This window comes from Chelonoidis abingdonii, chromosome 8, assembly GCF_003597395.2.
Source record: "Chelonoidis abingdonii isolate Lonesome George chromosome 8, CheloAbing_2.0, whole genome shotgun sequence".
Taxonomy (NCBI): Eukaryota; Metazoa; Chordata; order Testudines; family Testudinidae; genus Chelonoidis; species Chelonoidis abingdonii.
The window spans coordinates 56,871,210-56,895,678 of NC_133776.1; the positions used below are offsets into that span (position 1 = coordinate 56,871,210).

General features: G+C 51.0%; 1 protein-coding gene across 1 annotated transcript in view; it reads left to right on the plus strand.

Moving 5' to 3' along the window:
* Positions 1-24,087, plus strand: part of THAP4 (THAP domain containing 4) — a 142,573-nt gene extending 118,486 nt beyond the window's left edge. The window contains exon 6 of the mRNA XM_075068634.1: positions 23,407-24,087. Within this exon, the coding sequence (XP_074924735.1) occupies positions 23,407-23,541 (135 nt within the window). The 3' untranslated portion in view covers positions 23,542-24,087. The remainder of the gene's footprint in view (positions 1-23,406) is intronic.
* Positions 24,088-24,469: the final 382 nt, after the last annotated feature.

Consider the following 24,469-nt stretch of genomic DNA (forward strand, 5'->3'; position numbering starts at 1 on the left):
TGTACAAGGTAACTATGCAAGGGTTGTCCCTTTCTGCTTGTTATTTTACCTCCAAAATTCAGATCTTAATCACCAGGGTAGACTGGTGACCTGTAGAGCTAGTGAAGTTATGGTATCAGAGATGAGCAAGGGAAAACTGGACAACTGAAGGAACAGAAGTTTTAGTCATGCTTAAAACTTAGTTTGTATGTTTTTTGGAGACCTCCTCTGACTTTCCACAATGAGCACTTGATGATCATAATGGTCCCTTACAGTCTATGAAAGATGGCCTTTGCTAAAGATTCAACACCTCTGCCCTCTCAGATCAGGTGTGTGAAAGCTCACGATACATAGCTAAAAGATCTCCAGCAAAACCAGGGAAGACCAGATTTAACAGTTCTGATCTTTAAGGTATCACAGTTAGGCCTTCATCATAAAGCAGCAAAAAAACCCAAAAAGGCACAGACCCAGCTTTGAGATTTCCTTTGCGCCTTCAGACAGAGAAGTGGGACATGGTTGTGACTATTCATGGTGAGAGATATGGGCTTTAGACACTGTTGGAGGAGTTTGGGTTCAGCACTGGCTGCAGTGTGGGATGGTATGGCAGCTGCCTTGCACATGCACACATAGCTAGTCCCATTTAGGTTGATTGTCCTAGATCCCAACAGAAGGCACCTTTGTACACAAATATTTGAGCAGATGCAGCTGTAGGGAAAGGCTTCCACTGACATCAGTGGGGTTCTGATCAGGTCCATAACTGAACAAGTAGCAGTCTCTAGCCTTTCCCCTCAGCAGGAAAGATTATGCAGGGAAGATATTGTGACAATATGAGGAGGTGAGAGCAGAGAGAAGTTCCTCCAAAATAATGCTAAAAGCCATCCAAAGAGTAAATTCAGTTCCTCTGCATGCCCTTGACACTCTCTCCTTTCCACCCGCACAGCCAAGACCCCTAAGGTATATCAGTGACTGCTTTTAGAAGATGGTACCACATGGACAAAGTCAGTGATTTGATATTTTAGTTCATTTGGAGAATTAAATGACAAAGCAGCAAGACACTCCATCCAGTAATCCTGCAGGAAAGTTTGACATATATGAGGGACCTAACTGGGCAACCCTACTCACTTGAGCAAGCACTTACTCCCCCAAGTCGTCCTCAATTGTCCAACACCAAGTCACATTGCGGAGTTTGTATTCATGCCAGAATTTTATTGAAATCAACATGGCTTAGGCTGGGTACTTGAGGCCAATGCTACAGGAGAGAAAATCCTGGAAAGTATCAATGCTGAAGGAGAACACAGGATGAAAGGACAGCTGTATACCTCAGAGCATCCTATCAAAGCAGAAAGATCACAGCTCTTCTGTGCTCTGAAGGGGATGCCCCTGGAATATTATGTTCAGTTCCAGGAACCCTCTTACCACAATAAGAGAAATACTGGATGAGCTAGAGAACAAAAGCCAGAGGGGCTGACTTGCCTAGCTCTTATCCTTACCCATGCAGAGAAGAGGAAAGGTTATGTCTACACCTTAGTCCTAGCCCAGGCTCATAGATGTGTTTGGCCCAAACATCCCTACCATCCACACACAAAACCCTCCTGCATATGCTTATGTGTGCGTTGAACCCCATGCTTGCTTGCACAGCTGGAGATAGGCATAAGAGCCAAGCTGTGCTTTAGCTCATGCTCAAGGAGGTAGGCCAGATTGCTCAAGTGCTGACAGGCCTCCATTGCCCTCCTGCAATCTCCTCTCTCTCCCTCCTGCACCCAGGACAGAAGTTCTCCTACAATGAACAGAACTGGCTGGGGAAGAATCCTAGCATGTCTCTGCGCACAGAACCATGGGCTATGGCCCCAGACATACAGCCACATGCTGAAACAGCGAGAATACCACAATGCTCTGCTGTGGGGCCACTCATGCTCTGGCTAGGCTAACCCAAGTGTCAATCATCTGGTTAAACTGTGCAGTGTAGATACACTAAGGGGGAAGGGAGCACAGACATTTGATGATGACATAATCACCCAAGAGCGGTAGGAATTTAGTGTGGCACACTGGGACTAATGGGATTAAAGCCTGAGACTGGCAGGGTGAATGTCTATGAAAGCTCCAGAGAGTGAAGGGGGGGCGGGGCTGGCTGCGGAATAGTCTCCCACAGGAAGTGATGGAAGCCCCATCATTGGGGACTTTTGTTTTATAGTGGTCAACACACTACAGAAAGTCTATTGGAGGAAGGGAGCAAGTCTGCATTGCTAGGGAAACTTAGTGGATGACCTCACTGGTCTTCTCCATCTCCAGCTTCCACGATTCATATGAGGCAATCTAGTGAAGCCTGCTCAGCTGGGGCTCTGATTAGACACAGTTACCCATCCATATACAGCTCACTGCTTTTGACATTGCCACACATTCCCTCTAGGAAGAGTTTCCTGGTGCAGGGCAGTGCCACTGATCCTGTTACATAACACTGTTGCTTTCTGATAGACTGGCTGGAAAAGAGCTCTGGGACAACATTAGCACCGCACATTCCAGCCCCAGTTCAACACAGCACAAAGCCTATACAACTCCCAGGCATTCAGCATGGGCTACTTCAGCCCCTTCTACCACAGTTACCCCATTGGGAATAGGAACCTGAAAGCAACTTGGGGAAGCTAGTGTACCTCATCCAAAGCAAATTGTAACATGGCAGGACCCCAGCTCATGAAACAGCTTTCAGTTTAAGACTCCAGCACTGCTGGTCCAAGTCCAGGCTGGGAAAGATGGAGCTCGCAAGACAGCCAAGTACATGCTGTGTGAGCTCAACAGTAGCAAAAGAGGATCAGTGGAGGTGCAGATCTCATACTGACATCCTAGCTGCTTTGCCAGCGGGTGGTCAAGATGAAGGTCTGTTTGCTGTATTTTCAAAGAGAGAGAAACAGCCCCAGGAGAGTTACCTGTCCCACCCACCCCCTCCACCCCCACCAAACAGAGAGTGACGGGCCCAGGCAGTAGCCACCACAATGAGATTTGCAGTGACATACAGTCATCCCAAGCGGGACTGAGGGAGAATTTTTCAACATTTCCCAGCCTGCTGCTCTCTTGTGGCTGTCTGGGCAACCATGTCCCTCCCATGGCCTCCTGGCATCGAGAGACAGGTAAAAGTGTTACTGACAGCAGGTCCTGAGTAGCCTTGACTCAAGTGCTTGGTATTTTATCTAGTTGGGTCAATTTTACTCCCAAGAACTTCCCGGAAACCCCAGGGCACCTTTAAAAGGTCATTGCTCATTTGTGCCTTGCTGCACATTTTGCTTAGGCCTTGATCTGGGATTAGCTTCAAAGCAACTGCTGGGCTGGGTACATTATGGTGCTGGCCATAGGGACTCAAGTAGACACTGGCACCTTTATTTTGGTAGGGTATTTGTCAGGGAATAACAGATGAAGGAGCATAATCCACACCAGAGAGTAGGCTGTGCAGGAATGGCACGGACATAGGAAGGAGGGAAGCAGACCTCATTGCCCCACACTTAGCTGAGATTCCAGGCAAAGGGCAGCTGACTGTAGTCCCACTTGTCCAAAGAAGCAGTGATGTCTGCAGAGGCTAGAGGAGGATCAGTTTCTAACACCCATTCCCATCTGCACGAGGAGGTTGATTTCAGGCTGAGGTGAGCCAGCGCTTGCCAAAAGAAAGGAGTGTGTTTGTGGTGCTGGTTTAGTGGCCCTGACCCAACTCCCAATAAGAGAGTGGAGCTGGTAGGTGGCTACCCACAACCCCATGGCCTGTGCCCAGCTCCCAAACTAGGAGCACAGCAGCATGTGGCCTGGGATCTAGGTGAGCTGGGTTCAGTTGTCTTGAGCAAGTCATGATCTCTGCACCTCATCAGAGAGGCTTTATTTCCTCTGTTTTGCTTCTCTATTTACAATTTGATGTCTCTGAGTTAGAGACCATGCATCAACTGCACTGGTGCCCTTATCTCAGATGGCAGCTCAAGCCACAGCTGCCCTGAGACGGAGGGTGGCATGGGGGAGATAGTGCCGGCAGAGTCCAGCACTCCTGTCCCTCACATAGAAACAGACTCAAGTAAGAGGATTTGATCTGCATAAGAGGCTTTTGTTCCATTCTGCTATTTCACCACAAAGGCAGAGCGAAGCCAGGTTGTACAGCCAGACAGGCTCAGGGGAGGAACAGTTCAGAAAGCAATGCAGTGTGGTAATGGAGCCCTAAATAGCTCCAGCTGACCTACAGCTTAGCTACAACTAATCAGGAAGGAGATCTTGGAGTCATCATGGATAGTTCTCTGAAGACATCCACAGAGTGTGCAGGAGCAGTCAAAAAACAAACAGGGTGTTAGGAATCATTAAAAAAGAGTGAGAGAATCAGACAGAGAATATCTTATTCCCCTGATATAAATCCATGGTGTGCCCACATCTTGAAAACTGCATTCAGATGTGGTCTCCTCATCTCAAAAAAGTTATACTGGCATTAGAAAAAGTTCAGAAAAGGGGAACTAGAATGATTAGGGGTTTGGAACGTGTCCCATATGAGGAGAGATTAAAAAGGCTAGGACTTTTCAACTTGGAAAAGAGGAGACTAAGGGGGGATATAATAGAGGTATATAAAATCATGAGTGGTGTGGAGAAAGTGAATAAGGAAAAGTTATTTACTTGTTCCCATAATATAAGAACTAGGGGCCACAAATGAAATTAATGGCAGCAGGTTTAAACACAAATAAAAGGAAAGTTCTTCACACCACACAGCGCACAGTCAACTTGTGGAACTCCTTGCTTGAGGAGGTTGTGAAGGCTAGGACTACAACAGCGTTTAAAAGAGAACTGGATAAATTCATGGAGCTTAAGTCCATTAATGGCTTTTATCCACGATGAGTAAGGAATGGTGTCCCTAGCCTTTGTCAGAGGGTGGAGATGGATGGCAGGAGAGAGATCACTTGATCATTACCTGTTAGGTTCACTCCCTCTGGGGCACCTGACATTGGCCACTGTCAGTAGACAGGATACTGGGCTGGATGGACCTTTGGTCTGACCTGGTATGGCCGTTATGACCTAAGAATCTTTGCAGTCTTCAGAGGGAAATCTCTCTTTTCCATGCCCTTTTGCCCATTGATATTAACGCGCACTAAACCTACCACATAGCCAGCCCCTCTTTCAGAGCTCCCATGAACCCAAGGCTAAGTTAGAGTTCACAGGCTGCTTATGACCATTCCCTGTGAGATTCTGCTCCTCACTACTGGCCCAGGACTCCATGGCCCTGTCTACACTGCGAAAATTCGGGAAGTGTTTCCCCATGTTGCTACCACGAGCTGAGCTGCTTCTAAAGCCCTAGGGCAGGTGGGCCACACTCATCTTAAACACTGTGTAGATTAGACCTACTCTCAACAGGGTTGGGCAACAGCACATAGCACACCAGCTGCCTGTCCGTCTGCACTAGGGTGTCTGATGTTGCCAATGCAGTTGGAGCTGAGCCAGAATGGGAACAGCTGGAAGCAGTGGAGTTTTGGTATAGCCAGAGGGCTAAGACAGCAAGGGGAAACTGAGGCAGCAGCCACATTAACAGTGGCCAACCTAGTTGGTGCAGTACAGGCATACCTACAGCATGTGCTGGCACTGCTAGAGAGATCAAGCTGCTACAGCTTTCTTTTTTAGTTGTTTTAAGCTCAGGGACCAAGGTTTACTGTTGGAAATAATGTTGCAATCCGAGCACTAGATTTCAGCTGGGAGGTGAGGAGGAGATTTGGGTTGAGGGGGAAGCCCCTGATTCAGCCACAGTTCATTGTAGGGCTGTCCACGCAGCAGCTGTCCAAGCTGCCATTTCAGCAAGTGTCCAACAGGTTCTTGCCCCTACACCCACCCAGAAATGCTACCTGGAGGAAGGAAATACAAGGCCTACATCTTCCCCATGCCAATATCAGCCTTGCACAGTCACATGTGTGCTCCCCAGTAGCAGTGTAGCTTTGTGCAGGGACACAGAGAAGACACCTTGTGCCCTTGACCCAACTTCTGCACCTAGGCAGGGCCAACCACAAGCTGATGTTCTTTTGCATTTGCTTTACAGTCAATTAAATTAGTGGTCACCTCAAATCACTTCCTCTCACCCAGCTTCTTGTTGCATTACAGCTCCCCCAAAGAGATCAGGACCCCTTGGGGCTAGGCACTGAACACATGAAGAGAGAATTCTTTGGGGCAGGGACTTAAAGTCCCATCAAGGATTAACTTTTTTATTAATGTTAACTGATTGGGAAGCAGCAGAAATGTGCCGTGTCGCTGATTAAAGGGACAAGCTGGTGACTCCAGGGAACCCTCTAGGGCTGAGTTCTGGGCTGTGGCCAGGAGTGCTGGAAGTTTACATAGGAGTGATGGGGCTGTTTTACCTTGTACAGAGTTCAGATGCAGTCCTGTAGGTCTGTCTGTAGGGGAGACAAGTGCACCATGTGAACAATTTCTAAATATATGTAGGTGCAGTTTTCTCACATAGGGAAATTCTGCTTCTGGGGCTGATCCAACTGTGTCACCATTTTCTTTTACTTCTGTCTGCACTACTTGCATGGCACCTGGTAGCCCAGGATCTGTGCTCCTCCACTGTTACCATGCTTATCCTCACCACACATCTAAGGTAAACAGTGCTGCCTCCCCCTCCCCCCATTGTACAGGCAGAGCCCAGTGTCACACAAGAAATCTAGTGGAACAGGGGACCAACGCCACATCTGAATCACAGGTTAGTGCCCCAGCCACTGGATCAGCATTCCTGCTTCTCCCCATGGAGGAGCAGGTAGGACTGGGGAGATGACTGGCATGTACATTCCACTCTGAAAGCAAGAACATTCTGCTCCACACCACATGCTGCTGAAAGGCTACCTTGGCGTTCCTGCTAGAGCACTCAATGGGTAGTTACCTGGGTCTCCCAGAACTAGGGACAGCAGATGTGCAAAATGTGACACAGGAAAGGGAGTCAGAATATAACAAGGTAGCCCAAATTTTGAAGAGTTCAGGGAAGGCAGCAAGTGGAATAAGAGTCCCCAACAACCTGAGGGGACCTATGATAGCTTGTTGCCACCTGCAGGTTACAGAAGGCAAGCATAATTCACATCTGCATCCAAGCAACCCCCTTCTTTACAGAGCACTGTTCATCCAGGAGGAGCACCTGACAAATTCTACAGTCAGCTTGTGGAACTCATTGTCACACAGTGATGCCAACAGCTCAGCACAGTTCAACAAAAGGACAGGACCATTTATAATCCTGGATATTCTAGAATGGATTAAAAATAGCCAGGAGTCTTGGAAGGGCTCTAAATCTTCCTGCCTCAGAGATGAAACCAGCTGCTGATGAGATTTCCTTGGAAGGAGTCTCACCAGCCAGGGAAGGGAAATTAAGCTCCAAGGATTTGTTTTTAAGGCCTTTTCTTCAGGGCTTGTTATGGCCAGAGTAAAATCTACAAACCAAAGGAAAATTAAATGCTCCCTGTGTTTCAATAATTCCCATAGGATTTCCCTGCTTTATCTAACCTGAAGCTATGAGGACAGCCTTCCTTTAGGTTTTCCCTTGACCCAGCTTCCCCTTCCTTTTAACCTCCACCCCTAAGCAGTCATGAGACAGGCAGAGACCTGTTAACCCTTTACAGGCTGCAACATCTTTAGTTTTAATAGGCAGGCTATTCCATAACTGCCCACTGCAAGGTTTCTTATTTCTTTCTCTGAAGCATCTGGTTTTGGACACTGCTGGCGATAGGAGACTAGACTCTGACCCTTGTTGTGATCCACTCTGGCAGTTCCTATATAAATGAATCCCCATATTATGTAAAAATAGCTGTATTAATGTAACACCACCACATAGGCATGATGAGGTATAAAGGTTATTTTGGTATGGCCACAATGCTCCCTGGTAGACCCACAGATTAACGTCTGAAGGGAGCACTGTGATCATCAGTTCAGGGGTAGGCAACCTATGGCACTCGTGAAAAGGCAGCACACGAGCTGATTTTCAGTGGCACTCACACTGCCAGGGTCCTGAACACCAGTCCAGGGGACTCTGCATTTTAATTTAATTTTAAATGAAGCTTCTTAAACATTTTAAAAACCTTATTTACTTTACAAACAACCATAGTTTAGTTATATATTATAGACTTATAGAAAGAGAACTTCTAAAAACGTTAAAATGTATTACTAGCAAGCAAAACCTTAAAATAGAGTGGAAAAATGAAGACTCGGCACAGCACTTCTGAAAGGTTGCCGACCCCTGAACTAGTCTGACCTCCTGCACATCGCAGACCATAGAACCTTGCCCACCCACTCCTGTAACAGACTCCTAACCTCTGGCTGAGTTACTGAAGTCCTCAAATCATGGCTTAAAGACTTCAAGTTACTGAGAATTCATCAGAGGAAGGTGAAAAAAACCCAGGGGCTCTGCCAATCTGACCTGGGGAGAAATTCCTTCCTGACCCCAAACATGGCAATCAGTTAGACCCTGAGTATATGGGCAAGACCACCTGAGAAAGAATTCAGAACCCTCAGAGCCCTCCCCATCTACTGTCCTTTCACCAGCCACTGGAGCCTTTTGCTACTAGCAGTTACAGATCAGCGACATGCCCTTGTAGACAGTCCCATCTTACCACCCCCTCCATAAACTTATCAGGCTCAGTCTTGAAGCCAGGTAGGTTTTTTGCCCTCACTGCTCCCCTTGGAAGGCTGTTCCAGAACTTAACGTCCCTGGTGGTTAGAAACTTTCATCTAATTTCAAGTAAAAACTTCTTGATGGCTAGTTTATAGCCATTTGTTCTTGTGTCAACATTAACACTTAATTTAAATAACCCCTTTCCCTCCCTGGTGTTTAAGCCTCTGATATGTTTATAGAGAAGAATCATCTCTCCCTTCAGCCTTCGGTTAGGCTAAATAAGCCAAGCTCTGTGAGTCTTCTCTCAAAGGAGTACAGAAGCCGTGAGATTTATGCAGGTCATCTCTGACTCATTGCAATAAAACCTTTCCACCACTGCATCATGAATTCAGCATGTGCCACATATTTTACAGAAAAAAATTCAGACCCACTTTAACCAGCGGTTCTCAAACAGTGTTCTGGGGACCCCAAGGAGCCTTAGAGACGGCACATGGGGTCTGCAAAATGTCAACCATCACGCCAAGGATAGACAGACTCTGCAGTAAGAAGCAGGTACACCCCAGGGGTTCTCAAACTGAGAGTTGGGACCCCTCAGGGAGTCATGAGGTTCTTACATGGGGGTCACGAGCTGTCAGTCTCCACCCCAGACCCCGCTTTGCTTCCAGCATTTATAATGCTGTTAAATATATAAAAAAGTGTTTTTAATTTACAAGTGGGGGTCAAATTCGGAGGCTTCCTATTTGAAAGGGGTCACCAGTACAAAAGTTTGAGAATCACGGAGGTACACCCATCTGGAAGTGCTCTTCTACTCTTAAAGCATGACTAACAGTACATGTTTATATGAAGTACACATAGACCTTTCTCAGCTCGGAGTCTGTGATTAACAATTAACATTGCTTTTGAAAAGGGGACCAACAACAACAAAAAGTTTGAGACCCTCTGCCCTTAAGGTTAGTTCCCAGGCACCATCCACGCTCCTGGGAAACAGCCCATTTCTTAAGGGTCAGGTAGGGAATAAAAGGTTTGAGTCTGAGACTTGCTGTATTTGGTATTGTACCAGTACAAATGCTACCAGGCCAAAGGAAGCAGGGACAGTCTCATAGTCTGCACCAGCGGGGCTGGAGACAAACCCTCCATAGCAATAAGAAGCAGCTAATCACCTTGTAATGAACCTAGTCCCATTGGTTTTAGATGCTGTAACTGTTGCATGGAGCTTATTTTCCCAGTCTTCACTCCACTTAGACAGAAGAAGAGCCACTGCCATTACCCCATGTGGGAAGGGGTGGAGAGGAAGCCCTGGCTCCTGGCCTGACTGGGAAATAGGGTGACCAGATGTCCTGATTTTATAGAGATATTCCCAATATTTGGGGATTTTTCTTATATAGGTGCCTATTACTCCCCCCCACCCCCAACCCCACCCTCTGGCTCGATTTTTCATATTTGCTATCTGGTTACCCTACTGGGAAATGAAAGCATTTGCTGCCCCTTTTCACTGAGACTGAGGCTAAGTGGCCTTTCAGAGGCCTATCTGCAGCTACAGGAGGCTCAGAGAGGACATGCTAGGAGTGGAAAGAAGGAAGGTTCTTTTGCGATCCTATATAAGTTCTGCTTAGCAGTGTTCTGGAGGTAATAAAGATCCACTTCATGGAGGGGTGATATTTTATTACAGAGCTGGGGAACAGAGACATGTAGCAATTGGTACCCCATAGTAGATTGATAGCTCCCCTTGCACAGCTACCTGTCTTCACTAGTGAGCAGCACTGGAAGAAGGTACCAGGAAACCCCGCAGGCCAGATTTGCAAGGGCTCAGCTTCCAAGATTAGGGACAGGTTCTCAAAAGGGCTCAACACCCTAGGGGCTAAGATCTCTGGAAAACCTAGCCCCAACTGGCATTACTGAGGCCTTCTGAAAATTCTGACCATAATGGACAATTTTGGAATAACCTGCTCAGAAGGGAGTGTCCTCCTAGCCTCTGGTTCCCAAACACAGCCCTCTGCTCATGCCCACACAGGAGCATATCATGCTAGCAGAGAAGTTGTACAGTAAGTGCTAGCTGAATGCTCTCTTGTGAAAGTTCTTCAGAATGACACCTGATTTTATAAGTGGTAGAGCTAACATATGCATTTGTAACACGGATAAATATGTCCATTTTGTGAGGGATCTGGCAGTCAAGGGAGGCCCCTAATGCTGCTGGAGACTTTCCATGCTCCAAAACCAGAATGGGTCTTGACAGCCCAGTCAGAATGACTAACTCAAGCAAAAGCCAATGAAACAAAAGCCTTAACTATAATAAGGTTAAGCTTTATGGCCCTGATCCTGCAGACACTTTACACATGAGTAGCTCTAGGCATATGAGTAGTTCCACTGAGTTCAGTGGGGCTACCCAAGTGTGTAAAGGAACTCATGCATCATGTTGTGTAGGTTCAGGGCAATAAATGCCAACAAGCCCTATGTATCCTTAGAGAAAAAAAAAGGTATTCTAAACTCTTGCATTAGGTACCTAGATCAGCCGTAGATTTTCTTTAGTGTCATCTTTGTAGTATCTGAGTACTTCCCAGGTAAGTCAGATCAGCAAGGTCTCTAGCAGACCTCATAACATCTGCTGTTCCCCCTGACTCATTATTGCTTGGTTTGTTCTATGTTTTAAACTAAGCAGAGCTCTGATTAGGGTAAAAAAGCACTGGCAAAGAAGAGGGACCAGCACCATAACCTAAGAGTCTCTGCATAGATCTAGTCTCCTCTGGAAGTGTGTTTCACAGCCAGATAGGCTCAGCTGAGGCTGCTTGGTCCCTAGCTCTCACACACTTCATCCAGCACTTAGCAGTCTGCATTATTCCAGAGAAGCCCAGCTGTCTCGGGGAGGCAGTCAGGGATGGAGATGTGGAGGCACAGCAGAGCCCAGTCCAGCCCCCACGGGGGCAGGGAGAGCACACCACTCAGCCCCTCCCTATCACCGGCCATGTCTCCAGCTCCCGGCCCTGCGCCTGACCCTCATCCTCAGCCTTGGTGCAGCTCCATTCCCAGCCCAGGGCCAAGGCTGGCGGGGGAAGGTTGGGAGCAGAGCCAGACTGGGCCCCGGCCCCGGCTGCCGGCTTCCACCACAGGCCAGTTGTGGCTCTGCTCCCACCCCCAATCTCGGCCTCTGGCTGTGGCTCCAGACCTACCTCTAGCTGCAGCTCCAGCCTCAGCCTCCTTACCCCATCCATACCCCCAGTGCCTAGCTCCCAGTCCAGCTCCATGAGGGTCAGGAGTCACAGCCAGGGGTAAGGGGGGCACCGCCCTCAAAAGTTTGGGAACTGCTGCATTGCTACCTTAAAGCACATTAGGAAACCTCTAGTGCACACCAGCAGGATCGACACAGACCAATTATTCACAACACATTAGAAAGCTTTAGAAATCATATCCCTATGGATATAACCATTTCCAGTGTTTAGCTAATAAACACTAGTATTTATTTTGTATCAGGGTGTTTATCAGTATTTAGTGGCTAAAACCAAAAACCCTATTCATAAGTCACATCATTCAGACCACCATAGCACCTCTTGGCATCAGATCATGGCATTGCAGGGAACTTTGCCTCTAGTGCCCTATTGGCCAGTTCCTGGGTATACAATGACCTGTCTTTGTCCCACTCTCCCATGGCCTGACACTCCAGCCTAGTCACAAAGAAGTTCAATCTCCTTGTGGGCCAACAAAAGAGCCAACTGTAAATCCAGATAAGTATCTATGATCATTCAGGCTACACTGATCTCCTCTGCTTCTTAGCCCCTGCAGAGCTTCTCCTATGCTACTGTCTTCCAGCAGGTTTCTCCCACCCCCAACTGCCTCCAGCAACTTCCCTCCGGATCTCCCTGCTCCCTACAGGCCCTAACTCAGTCCCCTCTAGAGCCTAACCTGCTCCCCATAGATTTCTTCCAACTGACCTTCCTCCAGCTCTTCCCACTCAGCCTGCTCAAGTAGCCCTCTCACTAATTTCCCCTCCTCACACAACTGGGATTGTAGCAGGCTGGCTGGGTGTTTATCAGGGTGTCTATCCCACTCAGCTGGAGATAGCTAGTGGTCACAGGCAAGGCTGAGCCAGCTTGCCTTAAAGGGCCACTTACTTGCCTGTGACATAGCCCTCCAGACATCCTTGCAGTGGCATTAGTTGTATCTGGAAAATGAGTGTCAGTGGCACATTGTCAGCAGGGGAGAATCCACAGTATTTCACTGCCTCTCCGAGCAGCACCATAAGAGAGAGTCAAATTGTGGAAAGGGAAAAGTCCAGCTGGCAGTAGTGGAACATAGTTAAATGACTTCTTCATTCTATTTTGTAAGAGGTCTCCCTCCTGATAGTTACCAGCTTCCTCAGCCCTTGTAATAAGCATGCTCATTTGGATATATACAACAGTGGTGAAACTTTGCTGAGCGGTGCCCGTTTACTTCAGGACAGAGACAGGTCCTTCCCCGCTGGGGTTAGCTGACAGCGTAAGGAGTACTTTCTCCAATTATCCTGGAGCCACTTTTGGCCTCCGCCAACTACCAGAGCCTCTGTTGAATCATCACATTGCTGAACAGGAAGGAAGATCTCTGCTGAGTTATGGAAGATACCACCGCATAGCTCAGCAAGGTGTAGGATCTTATCCCAGTCCTGAAAATCATCAGGAGAGGGAAGGAGCTAAGCAAAGGAGCCATAGAACCCAGGCTCTCAGTCTGGAGGTCATGAACAGGGCCTGGGCCCATAACCCTCTTCCCATATTGCTAAATGGCTATTAGCCAGGATGGACAGGGATGGTGTTTCTAGCCTCTGTTTGCCAGATGCTGGGAATGGGCGACGGGATGGATCACTCAATGATTACCTGTTCTGTTCAATCCCTCTGGGGCACCTGTCATTGTCCACTGTTAAAAGACAGGATACTGGGCTGGTTGGACCATTGATCTGACCCAGAATGGCTGGGCTTATGTTCTTATGAGACCCATCTAGTTGGCAGGGGTCCTGCCTGGTATGGAAATAGTAGAGAACCACTGCCCTTGGAGGAATCCTGTAGACCCTTCCTATGAGGAACGGGGTTGTTGCCTCTATCCACAGGAACAAATCTGTGTGAATTACTTTCCCCAGCAAACTTTGGATTTCCTCTGAGCCCTCAGGTGAGCCCACCAGATGGAGAGTATTCTGCCCAGACCTGTCATCTACAGCCGTTTCTCAAGGACTGGGACAGAAGAAATTAGGGGAGAATGAGGGAAGCATCACAAGACTGCGGAAATTTTATGACAATCTAAAGCAAAGAAAATCTCACTTCCCCACTCCCCACACACCTTGTACCCTTCATGATCAAGTGTCCTCTTTCACTCTCTCACAACACACACACACACGCTGATTGTTATTCTCACTGAGACATTTTTCCTCTTACTTTTATAAAAAATGTGAGGCGAGGTCATGGACATTTCTGAATAAGGCTTGCCAACCTAAAAACACAGGATTTAAGAGAAACAGATCTAAAGCTTCTCCTCTCACAAGACAGTGATTTCCCTTTTGAATCTACTCAAGTGCTAGTGTCTGCCTATAACTTCCAGCCACCCCTGAACTCCATTGGCATGTATGTAGCTTCCAATCCTATGTCCCCTCTCAGATCAACAAGACCCTGTTTGAAATTATTAATTATAATACAAGCTTTTTCAACATTGCTGCTCTACCACTGGTGATCGCTGGTACTGGGTAACAGTCTTACCGTATGAAATGTGTCAGTCAAACTGATAAGATTATTAGGCTGATGGAAGAACAGCATTTCATCAGCATGTAAATTTCAGTCACACTGCCACCATAGATAAACCTAGGGCTTGCCATATTATTCCAAGTAGAATCCAGTAGAACAAAGTGCTTTATAAACCCGTGTCCTTCACGCTGGGCTAAAGGATGCTAAAAACAGCATTGAATGCACTATACACTTCTTTTATCCTGATTTAAAAACACGGTTAGAGTAGCATATCTAGGGCTGCTGGAGTGGGAGCAGGGTTGGACTGGATCTGGCATGCACATTTCTGGAATGTTTTTGTAAATGTGTGCATATGCTGTGTGCAACCACGAAAGCTCTAGTTGCCACGAAAGCTCTAGTTAAGATTACAGATCTATTTCCATTAGAATTCCCTCCTTTCATTAGCAGATCACCTTTGGGAAAAGTTCCTTCAAGGCAGAAACTTTGCATGCATGACCTCAGCCTGAAGGCTTGTTGTTCAGGCATTCTGAGCAAAATCCGTTCTGCACTTTAGAGTTATTTGTGAGTAGAGGGAAGGGAAAAACAAACTGGGAAATAATTGTTTGTGTTGGGGTTTTTGCTCAGAAATAACTCCCACTGGCTGAAAATCCTCCATGGCTAGATCTCAGGGGGCACTAGTTGCTATGTAAATCTAAGAAGAATGTTTTGTGGGATGAAAAAATTGCTTCTGCGCACAAGCAGTTGCAAATTCCTCCTTGTTCCCACTTGTGCAGAGCCTGGTGGTGGCACTATGGAGCTGTGCAGGACAACAGAGCAAGGTCAGAATCTGATGTGCTTTCCTTTATCCAGTGAGGGGAATAGGGGGGGTTAGAAAGGCTTGAGATCACCATGAGGGGTAGAACAGCCAGCAGTGAATGTCCTCTGGCAATCCCAGCCTCCAGTATGTTCTCTGTCCATCCTGACTCAGCCTGGAAGCGGTTGTCTATTTACTCCCAGTCAGTGAGCAGTACCTCTGTCCTCAGTCACTGGTGCTCAGTTGTCTGCTCGGCTAACATGTAGATTAGGATAAACCATGTTCAGCTCTGCAGGTTTGACCCCAGTATCTGGACCTATGCTGTGCTGAGCACACTGTGTACTTATTTACACTTGCAGCTCAACCAATTTTGGTCATGGTTCAGCTGCCAGCACCGCTGACGTCCATGGTGGGCAACAGGGAATGTTTGTAATGGGGTGTAGTGGGCCGGCGTGGCTCCCCTCCTCCCCGGAGAGGGTCGAGCCCTGTCGGAGTCCAGAGTGGGCAGAACTACGGAACTCTGAGCCCGCCCCTCAATGGGTCAGTCGGCAACCCGGAACTAGAAAAGCCGGCCATCAGAGCTCATTCAGGCCCCAACAGCCAGAGAGGTCAGACATACCGCAGGGAGCTCGAGACTGGGAGACTCCGGCGACCCAGGGGAGCCGCCCAGATTGGCTCCCCCACGCTCGTTACTGGGAGGAGCTGCTGGAGCTTCCCCACGCTCGCTATCTGGAGGAGGCGCCGGAGCTTCCCTGTGCTCGCTACTCGGAGGAGCTGCCGGAGCTTCCCCACCCCTGCTACCTGGAGGAATCGAGGGGCTTCCCCGTACCTGCTGCTACCTGGAGGAGCTGCCAGCACTACCCTGGCCTGACTATCCCAAGGAATTCCTGGACCTACCACCCAGCCCCGGTCGCGATGAGCCTATGCTCGTGGACCCTTCAGAGGCCGACATTAGGACCCAGGTAAGTCCCGATGGGGGAGTACAGAAGCAGCCCAGGGGCAGCCGACCCCAGTCAGGCTGAGGAGTTGCTGGAGCCTATGTCAGTGTGTTGCGGTCAGGATCCCCACTGACTGACCAGCGGAGTGACAGCCGCTGTTAGGGTCCCGGGCTGGGACGCAGTGGAGTGGGAGGGCCTGCGTCCCCCCTGCCACCCAGCTCCTGGGTGGCAGACTCCCTCTCTCTCTGGCCAGAGGAGACCAAAGCCTGAGCCTACTGACTCAGCGTTTGCTGCTCTGCCCTGACCAAGGGCTGGGCCTTTAAACTGTTACTGTTGCTAAGCCCTGACCAAAGCCTGAGCTTACTGACTCAGCGTTTGTTACCTGCCCTGACTTAGGGCTGGACCTTAATCTATTGCTAGTACTACTCAGTCCTGACCCAGGCCTGAGCTTACTGACTCTGTGTTTGCTGTCCGCCTTGGCGTAGGGCCCATCGCCACGCGGCTGGTACGGCAGCCCTGCCGGACAGCCTGAGCCCCTTGCTTGCCGGACAGACAAGCACCGCAAGGACCACCGGGCTAGTTTCCCGAACCAACTGGAATGGAGTGGGCCGGTGTGGCTCTCCTCCTCACTGGAGAGGGTCGAGCCCTGGCCACACTCGCTTACACATGGTACCAGAAGTGGGGAGTGAACGCTTGGCCCCTGTGAGAAGGGGCCGGAAGGGACATCACCCTCCCCTAGAGGATCATGGAGATGGAGCGGTTGTTCCAGTTGCTGGCGGAGAATCAGGACCGGCAGCAGGCCGCCCAGCTCCAGCAGCAGCAGCAGGCCGCTGCCCAGCTTGAGCAGCAGCAACAGAGGGATGCCACCCAGATCCAGCAGCAGCAGCATGCCGCCCAACTCGAACAGCAGCAACAGCTGATGCAGCAGCTCGGAACCCAGTTGCAGCAGCTGGTGGCTGAGTTACCCCGCCCCGGAGAAGTGCTGGCAGGGGGTGGTGTTGGGGCACCCCATGCTGCTGCCCCAGTATGACTCACCAAGATGGGCCCTGATGATGACCCCGAGGCGTTCCTGGTGACCTTCAAACAGGTGGCCCTCGTCGCTGGATGGGCCCGGGACCAATGGGCCACCTTCTGGCCCTGTAGCTGAACGGGACCGCCCAGACGGCATACCGGGGGCTGGTGACGGACAAAGCCAGGGATTATGGCCGAGTCAAGGCCGCAATTTTGGATGCCCTAGGTGTAAGCCCCGAGACCTTCCGGCAACTGTTCCGGAGCCAGATGTATCCCCCAGGTGCTTGACCTCAGCTGGTGGACCAAGCCCTGAAGGAGATGTGCCATGGATGGCTACAGCCAGACACAAGGATGGCAGAGGAGGTCACCGAACAAGTCATCCTAGAGCAGTTTGTGCATACTCTGCCAGCCCGAGGATGATCCCGGGTGCTCCACCACTGGCCGGCAACATTGGCCGCGGCCGTCTCACTTATGGAGGACTTTCTCGCAGCCGAAAACTCCGTGGGACCCGCCTTCCAGCCTCCACACCCCGGACCCAAATGCCCTACCCCAGACAGAATGGAGGACGCCCTGACCAGGCTGTGAAACCCTGGCCTCAGGCAGGACACCCGCCTGGGGCCTTGGGTCCGATACCTGGATCCGGCCTCTCGGTCAGGAACGGCCCCCTCTGGGCTGGGGCCCTCGAGGGCCCATTGGATCCCCCCCCAGAAGTCCTAGGGGAGCTCTCTCCAGGGGTGGCCGCCCTGAACTCGGACCCTGTTTTCGTTGTGGGCAGGCTGGACACCTGCAGCATGACTGCGCAGAAATGGACTGCAGCTTTGGGCAGGTCTGTGCAGGGGATACCCGGGCCCGGTTGACCCAGGCCCCCAAGCTCACGGTCCTGGTAGTTGTCGGGGTCCAGGCAACCCAGGCGTTGATTGTCTCCGGCTGCAGTCAGACGTTGGTCCAGCAGGCCCTGGGGCCCCCGGCAGACACCCGCTTGGGAATGATACACTTGCAGTGCATCCATGGGGACATCAGGCCATACCCCAGTGCTTCTGTCCCGCTGACGGTAGCTGGCGTTACCCGATGAGTCATGGTCGGCCTTGCCCCGCACCTGGTATACCCGGTGATCCTGGGTGGGACTGGCCCACCTTCGAGGAAGTCCTCCGGTTGACACCGGCACTGGAAGCAGAACGACCAGCGGCCCGACCAGAGAAAGTAGATGGGGCTCCGGGGACCGATGTTGTGAATGAGGAAACCGATAACCCTCGGCTGGACCCCGCGGTCAAGCCTCTCCTTCATACTGACTTTTGCCAGGACCAGAGGGCTGATCCTACCCTTAGTCGGGCCTATGAGCAACTCGAGGCCATTGATGGGACCATCATCGATGCTCAGCATGCAACCCAGTGGCCCCACTTTGAAGTGCGCTGGGACCATCTCTACCGGATTGACCGGGACTCCTGCACAAAAGAGCCCCAAACACAGCTGCTGGTACTGGGGTGTCACTGGCGAGCTGTGATGAAGCTGGCCCATGATGTCCCGGCCGCTGGGCATCTGGGCCATGAGAAGACCCTTGCCCGGATCTTGATGCGGTTCTTCTGGCCAGGGTTCACCAGGAGGTGAAGAACTATTGTAGTTCCTGCCCAGAGTGCCAGTTAGCAGTGCTGCCGCGCGTGCCCAAGGCACCCCTGGTCCCCATGCCTAGAATTGAGACTCCCTTCGAATGAGTGGCCATGGACCTGGTGGGCCCGCTCCCAAAAAGTAATGCCAGATTCCAGTATGTCCTGGTCATCGTCGACTACGCCGCACGTTTCCCCGAGGCCATCCCGTGGCAGAACACCACCGCCTGGACCATCGCTGGGGAACTGGTGAAAGTCTTTGCACGGGTAGGCCTGCCCCGAGAAATTCTAACCAACCTAGGCACCAATTTCACCTCCAGGCTGTTACAACAGCTCTGCAAGCTCCTAGGGGTAAAACAACTACGCACCTCCATCTACTACCTGCAGACGGACGGGTTGGTGGAGTGGTTCAACTGGACCCTCAAGGAGATGTTGCGAAAGTTCCCCCTGGAGGAACTACGCCAGTGGGACTAGTTGCTCCCTCCCCTGCTGCTAGTCATCTGGGAGGTGCCCCAGTCCTCAACCAAGTTTTCACCATTTGAGCTGTTGTATGGCCACCCCCCACGGGGCCTGCTGGACTTGATGCGGGAAACTTGGGAGCAGTCCCTCTCTGCAACCCAGGGACTCCTGAAGTATGTCCTTCAACTACAGGACTACTTTGCCCGGGCGGGGACCCTAGCTCGGAAGAACTTAAAGGCTGCTCAGGATAGGCAGGAATGGACATATAACCAGGAGGCCCAGGTGCGTGACTTTGAACCCGGGGACCGGGTTCTTCTCCTTCTACCCTCGAGTGAGTTGAAACTACTGGCCTGTTGACAGGGGCCCTATGAGGTGGCTTGGAAGGTTGGGTCCGTCACCTACGAAATCCACCAACCCGACCGGTGTAAGAAGACCCAGCGATACCATGTAAACCTGTTGAAACCATGGTGAGACCGGGAGGGCCTATTGATTCATCCTTGCCCGCCTGAGCCGGAGCTGGGCCCCCGCGCACCCCAGGCTGAGGACCTTGCTACTCCCCTGCTTGGTGACACCCTGACTGGAAAGCAGCGCAAGCAGGCCAAATGTCTCCTGCAGGCTTTCCAAGGAACCTTCACGGCTGTACCGGGATACACGAGCTTGATCTATCACTCTATCCAGACTGAGCCGGGGAAGGTAATCCGGGAAACAACCAGGCCACTGCTGTACCGGATGCGCCAGGAGGTGGAGGAGGAGGTGCAGGCCATGCTGGCCTTGGGAGTCATCGAGCTGTCTCGGAGTGAGTAGCGTAGCCCAGTGGTCTTGGTGCCCGAGCCCGATGGCACCCACTGGTTTTGTATAGACTTCCAGCAGGTGAATGCCATCTCACGATTCGATGCCTAGCCCATGCCCCGTGTGGACGAGCTGCTGGACCGCCTCAGGGAGGCCCAGTTCATCACCACCCTCGACCTCAGCAAGGGGTATTGGCAAATTCCACTCGAGGAGACCTCCAAGGAAAAGATGGCGTTCGCTACCCCGACGGGACTCTACCAGTTTACGCGGATGCCTTTCGGCCTCCGTGGGGCCCCAGCGACCTTCCAGCGGCTGATGGACTGCCTCCTGCTGCCCCATCGAGACTATGCCGCTGCGTATCTGGATGATGTCGTGGTCTATAGCCGCAACTGGGAAGACCACCTAGAGCGAGTGGCAGCGGTCCTGCGGTCCTTGCGACAGGCGGGACTAACCGCCAACCTGAAAAAATGCTGCATCGGATGGCAGGAGACAACATATCTGGGCTACACTATTGGGGGCGGCCATGTGTAGCCCCTCATTGGGAAAGTACAAGCCCTGGCCACCTGCCTGACGCCCACCACAAAACGCCACGTCTGGCAGTTCCTGGGGCTTGTTGGTGTACTATCGGCGTTTCATCCCCCGGTTTGCCTCCATCGCGGCACCCTTAACCAGACTGCTGACAAAGAACAGCCCTCGGCAGATACGATGGTCCTCAGAATGTGAGGAAGCCTTCCAGACCCTCCAGACATGCCTTTGCCAAGAGCCAGCACTATATAGCCTGGATTTCCACTAGAGGTTCATCCTACAGACGGATGCCTCAGAGGTGGGGCTGGGGGCCATCCTGTCCCAAGAATTTGATGGGGAGGACCATCCAGTGTTGTACCTCAGTCGTAAATTGTTTCCGCGGGAGAAGAACTACGCAGTGATTGAGAAAGAGGCACTGGCTATAAAGTGGGCCTGTGATGCCCTATGCTACTACCTCCTTGGGGCCCCGTTCACGCTGGTCACTGACCATACCCCCTTTCGATGGTTGATGAATATGAAAAATAATAACGCCCGACTCATGTGGTGGTACCTGACCTTTCAACCCTATGCGTTCACCATCCAACATCGGGCCGGTAAGGACCATGCGAACGCGGACTTTATGTCCTGCCTCAGAGGGATGGACGGGTCTGACCCCAGCGAGCGGGAGCCAGACTTGAGAGGGTGTGTGTGTGTGGTGGGCCGGCATGGCTCCCCTCCTCCCCGGAGAGGGTCGAGCCCTGCCGGAGGCCAGAGTGGGCAGAGCTACGGAGCTCTGAGCCCTCCCCTCAAAGGGTCAGGTGGCAACCTGGAACTATAAAAGTCGGCCCTCAGAGCTCAGTCAGGCCCCAACAACCGGAGAGGTCAGGTGTACCGCAGGGAGCTCGAGACTGGGAGACTCCGGGGACCAGGGGAGCCGCCCAGACTGGCCGGAGCCTCCCCGCGCTCACTGTCTGGAGGAGCTGGCAGAGCTTCCCCGCCTCTGCTACCCAAAGCAGCCGACGGGGCTTCCCCGTGCCTGCTGCTACCCGGAGGAGCTGCGGGCGCTACCCTGGCCTGACTATCCCAAGGAATTCCTGGACTTACCACCCAGCCCCGGTCATGATGAGCCTATGCTCGTGGACCCTTCAGAGGCCGATGTTAGGACCCAGGTAGGTCCCGAGGGGGAGTACAGAAGCAGCCCAAGGGCAGCCGACCCCAGTCAGGCTGCGGAGCTGCTGGAGCCTATGTCAGTGTGTTGCGGTCAGGATCCCCACTGACTGACCAGCGGAGTGACAGCCGCTGTTAGGGTCCCGGGCTGGGACGCAGTGGAGTGGGAGGGCCTGCGTCCCCCCTGCCACCCAACTCCTGGGTGGCAGACTCCTCCTCTCTCTGGCTGGAGGAGGCCAAAGCCTGAGCCTACTGACTCAGCATTTGCTGCCCCACCCTGACCAAGGGCTGGGCCTTTAAACTGTTACTGTTGCTAAGCCCTGACCAAAGCCTGAGCTTACTGACTCAGCGTTTGTTACCCGCCCTGACTTAGGGCTGGACCTTAATCTATTGCTAGTACTACTCAGTCCTGACCCAGGCCTGAGCTTACTGACTCTGTGTTTGCTGTCCGCCTTGGCGTAGGGCCCGGCGCTGCGCGACTGGTACAGCAGCCCTGCCGGAGGGCCTGAGCCCCTTGCCCGCTGGACGGACAAGCCATCCTCTGCAAGGACCACCGGGCTAGTTTCCTGGACCAACTGGAGTGGAGTGGGCCGGCGTGGCTCCCCTCCTCACCGGAGAGGGTTGAGCCCCAGCTACACCCACTTACATGGGGATAAGCCCTAGCACTCAGTCTGCAAGGGTCTGTCTTCACTGGAATTAGCTCAGGCTTTTACTATGGTGGTGCCCCTTGCCCCTCTCCCATCCACTCACAAAACCCTTGCACCCCAGTTGTGTGGTGCTTTCTACCTGGGGCTCGCTGGCCCTCCTGGGGCTATTGGCTAAAGCCCAAGTGCTGGATTTTCAGAAGCAGCTTAGATATTAAGTACACTGCATGACCTGTGCTGGTATGAAGTTCAGGGCCCTTGCAAAGTCTCTTGTTACTACAGAATGTGGGTGACAGGGGTGTGTGTGTAATGGCAAATCCAGGTAGGCTTTGTGCTGCTGAATCCTAGTTTGGCATCCTCTTTAGGGGGTGGGCCCAGATTTTGGTTCACTTCTGGGTATGACGCAGGAGAACTTTTCATGCAGCAGGAATTCCAAACCATCTGTTAGGTTACTAAGTAGAACAAACTTCCTATGCACCCCGCAGTGGCTCATTAGTCCCCTCCAATCTTTAATTTGCCTATGATTCACGAGGTGAAGAAAAAGGGTCTCTGGCATAGGTGGATACGCATGCTTGAAAGTGCTATTCTCTTCTACTCAGGGACCTCCAACAAGTTCTCATCTTCCAATACCACCACAACCTGAAATACTGTTAAAAGCATCACTAGTAAGACTGCCTATCCTGCCCCGCCTTCAAATCCACAGAAGCCCATTAAAACTCAGTCAATCAATCAATTTAAAGGACTTGCCATTGTCATGATGGGGAAGACCCTGGGAAGCTGCAGTTCCAGAGCCAAGAGTCAGGAATCAGGGTCTGCAGCAGAGCCTGTCTCCGGCTAACCTATGGAGCAAAGCAGCATATAGCAGGCTGCCTGATTGGCTCCACAGCCTGAACTGAGGGAAGAGTCAGCCGACCAGCTAAGTGTTTGACCATGGCTGGGATAGCTCCTGTGCATTCTGCCTTACCTCACTCCTGGTAACCCGGCTCCAATTCCTGGCCTCTGACTCTTGGCTCTGTCACTTAACCTCTGACTCCAGCTCTGATGCCTGACTCCTACTCTGACCACTAGGCATGACCAGTCAGGTCACAATCACAAAAGCCAGAGAAAGACAGGGAGAGAGGAGAATGCAGGCCAAGGAGATAATAGCTTCAGCTTTTACCTTGCTGTGACCTTTTATTTTCTCCTCCTCCCTCCCCACCTCTCAGGACAGAAAAGGAATGGGCTGTTTCATTGCTTTTCAGAGCCACCGGAAGGTGAGGCATGCATCCAGGAGGGCACTGATGGTCAGCCATGTGGTCCAGAATCTCCAGAGGAAAAGAAGCAAGGCCAGAGACCACTTAGTGCAGGAGATGCAGAAGGACTTGTCCAGAAGGTAGGATCAGGTCCTGGGACTGCAGAAGATGATGTTGGAATAAAACCAGCGAAACCAGGCTGTAGCATGGGCCATGTGGGAGACATAGAAAATGATTGCCATGGATTACATTGACCACAACCAGGCGATGAGGAAGCAGGACCACTATCCACACAGGCAACTATTCAAGCAGCTGCTTTGCATGTATGGCCAGCAGAACATGACATCTAGCCCCTGCCATGATCCAGCCTGTTCAATAGCCTCCTCTCCACACTACCACATCCTGCAGCCAATAGACAATTCCAGGTGGGGAATAAGCCACTCAATGCAATTCGCAAATGGACATGCATCTGGGGTATATGTACCCAATACACTGCATCCCTGGGGGAAGGAAAACAGGTGCATTGATGCTGTGCAATTCCATTCCAGAGGATACTACACTGATTGGCTTTATGTTCTGTTTTCTTTGCACTTACTTTCTTCAGTTTGTGGCAGATGGACTGTCTGTATTGCTGACTTTTCATACATTATTTTGCTGTTCTGTCCCTCTGTGTGTGAGTACATGAAAAAACAAGAGAGAATTTCAAAGCAAAGATTTTAATAAAGTCTGAGGTTAATAATACATAAGTGATTGTCTCTCAGGGAAATTGATGGAGTCCAGGGAAATTGATAGAGTCCACTAAAGTTGCACCCACATTATCCTTCCCCCATTTTCCCCTTCAAGCTGGGGGGTGGGACACAAAAGGCATCTCATATTTCCCTTGCTGTTCTGACCCAGCCTTAGTTATCAGAGGCACACTTTCTGCTTTCCTTTGCCTTGTAATGTAATGTTTGAGTTGGGAGTTCCTGGAGTTCTCATTTAGATTTGTTTTTTATCACTAATTATTAATTCCTTCTCTTTGTGTGATGCTGGACAGTCTTTGTATGTTGGTTGAGCTGTCACTTAGAAAAGC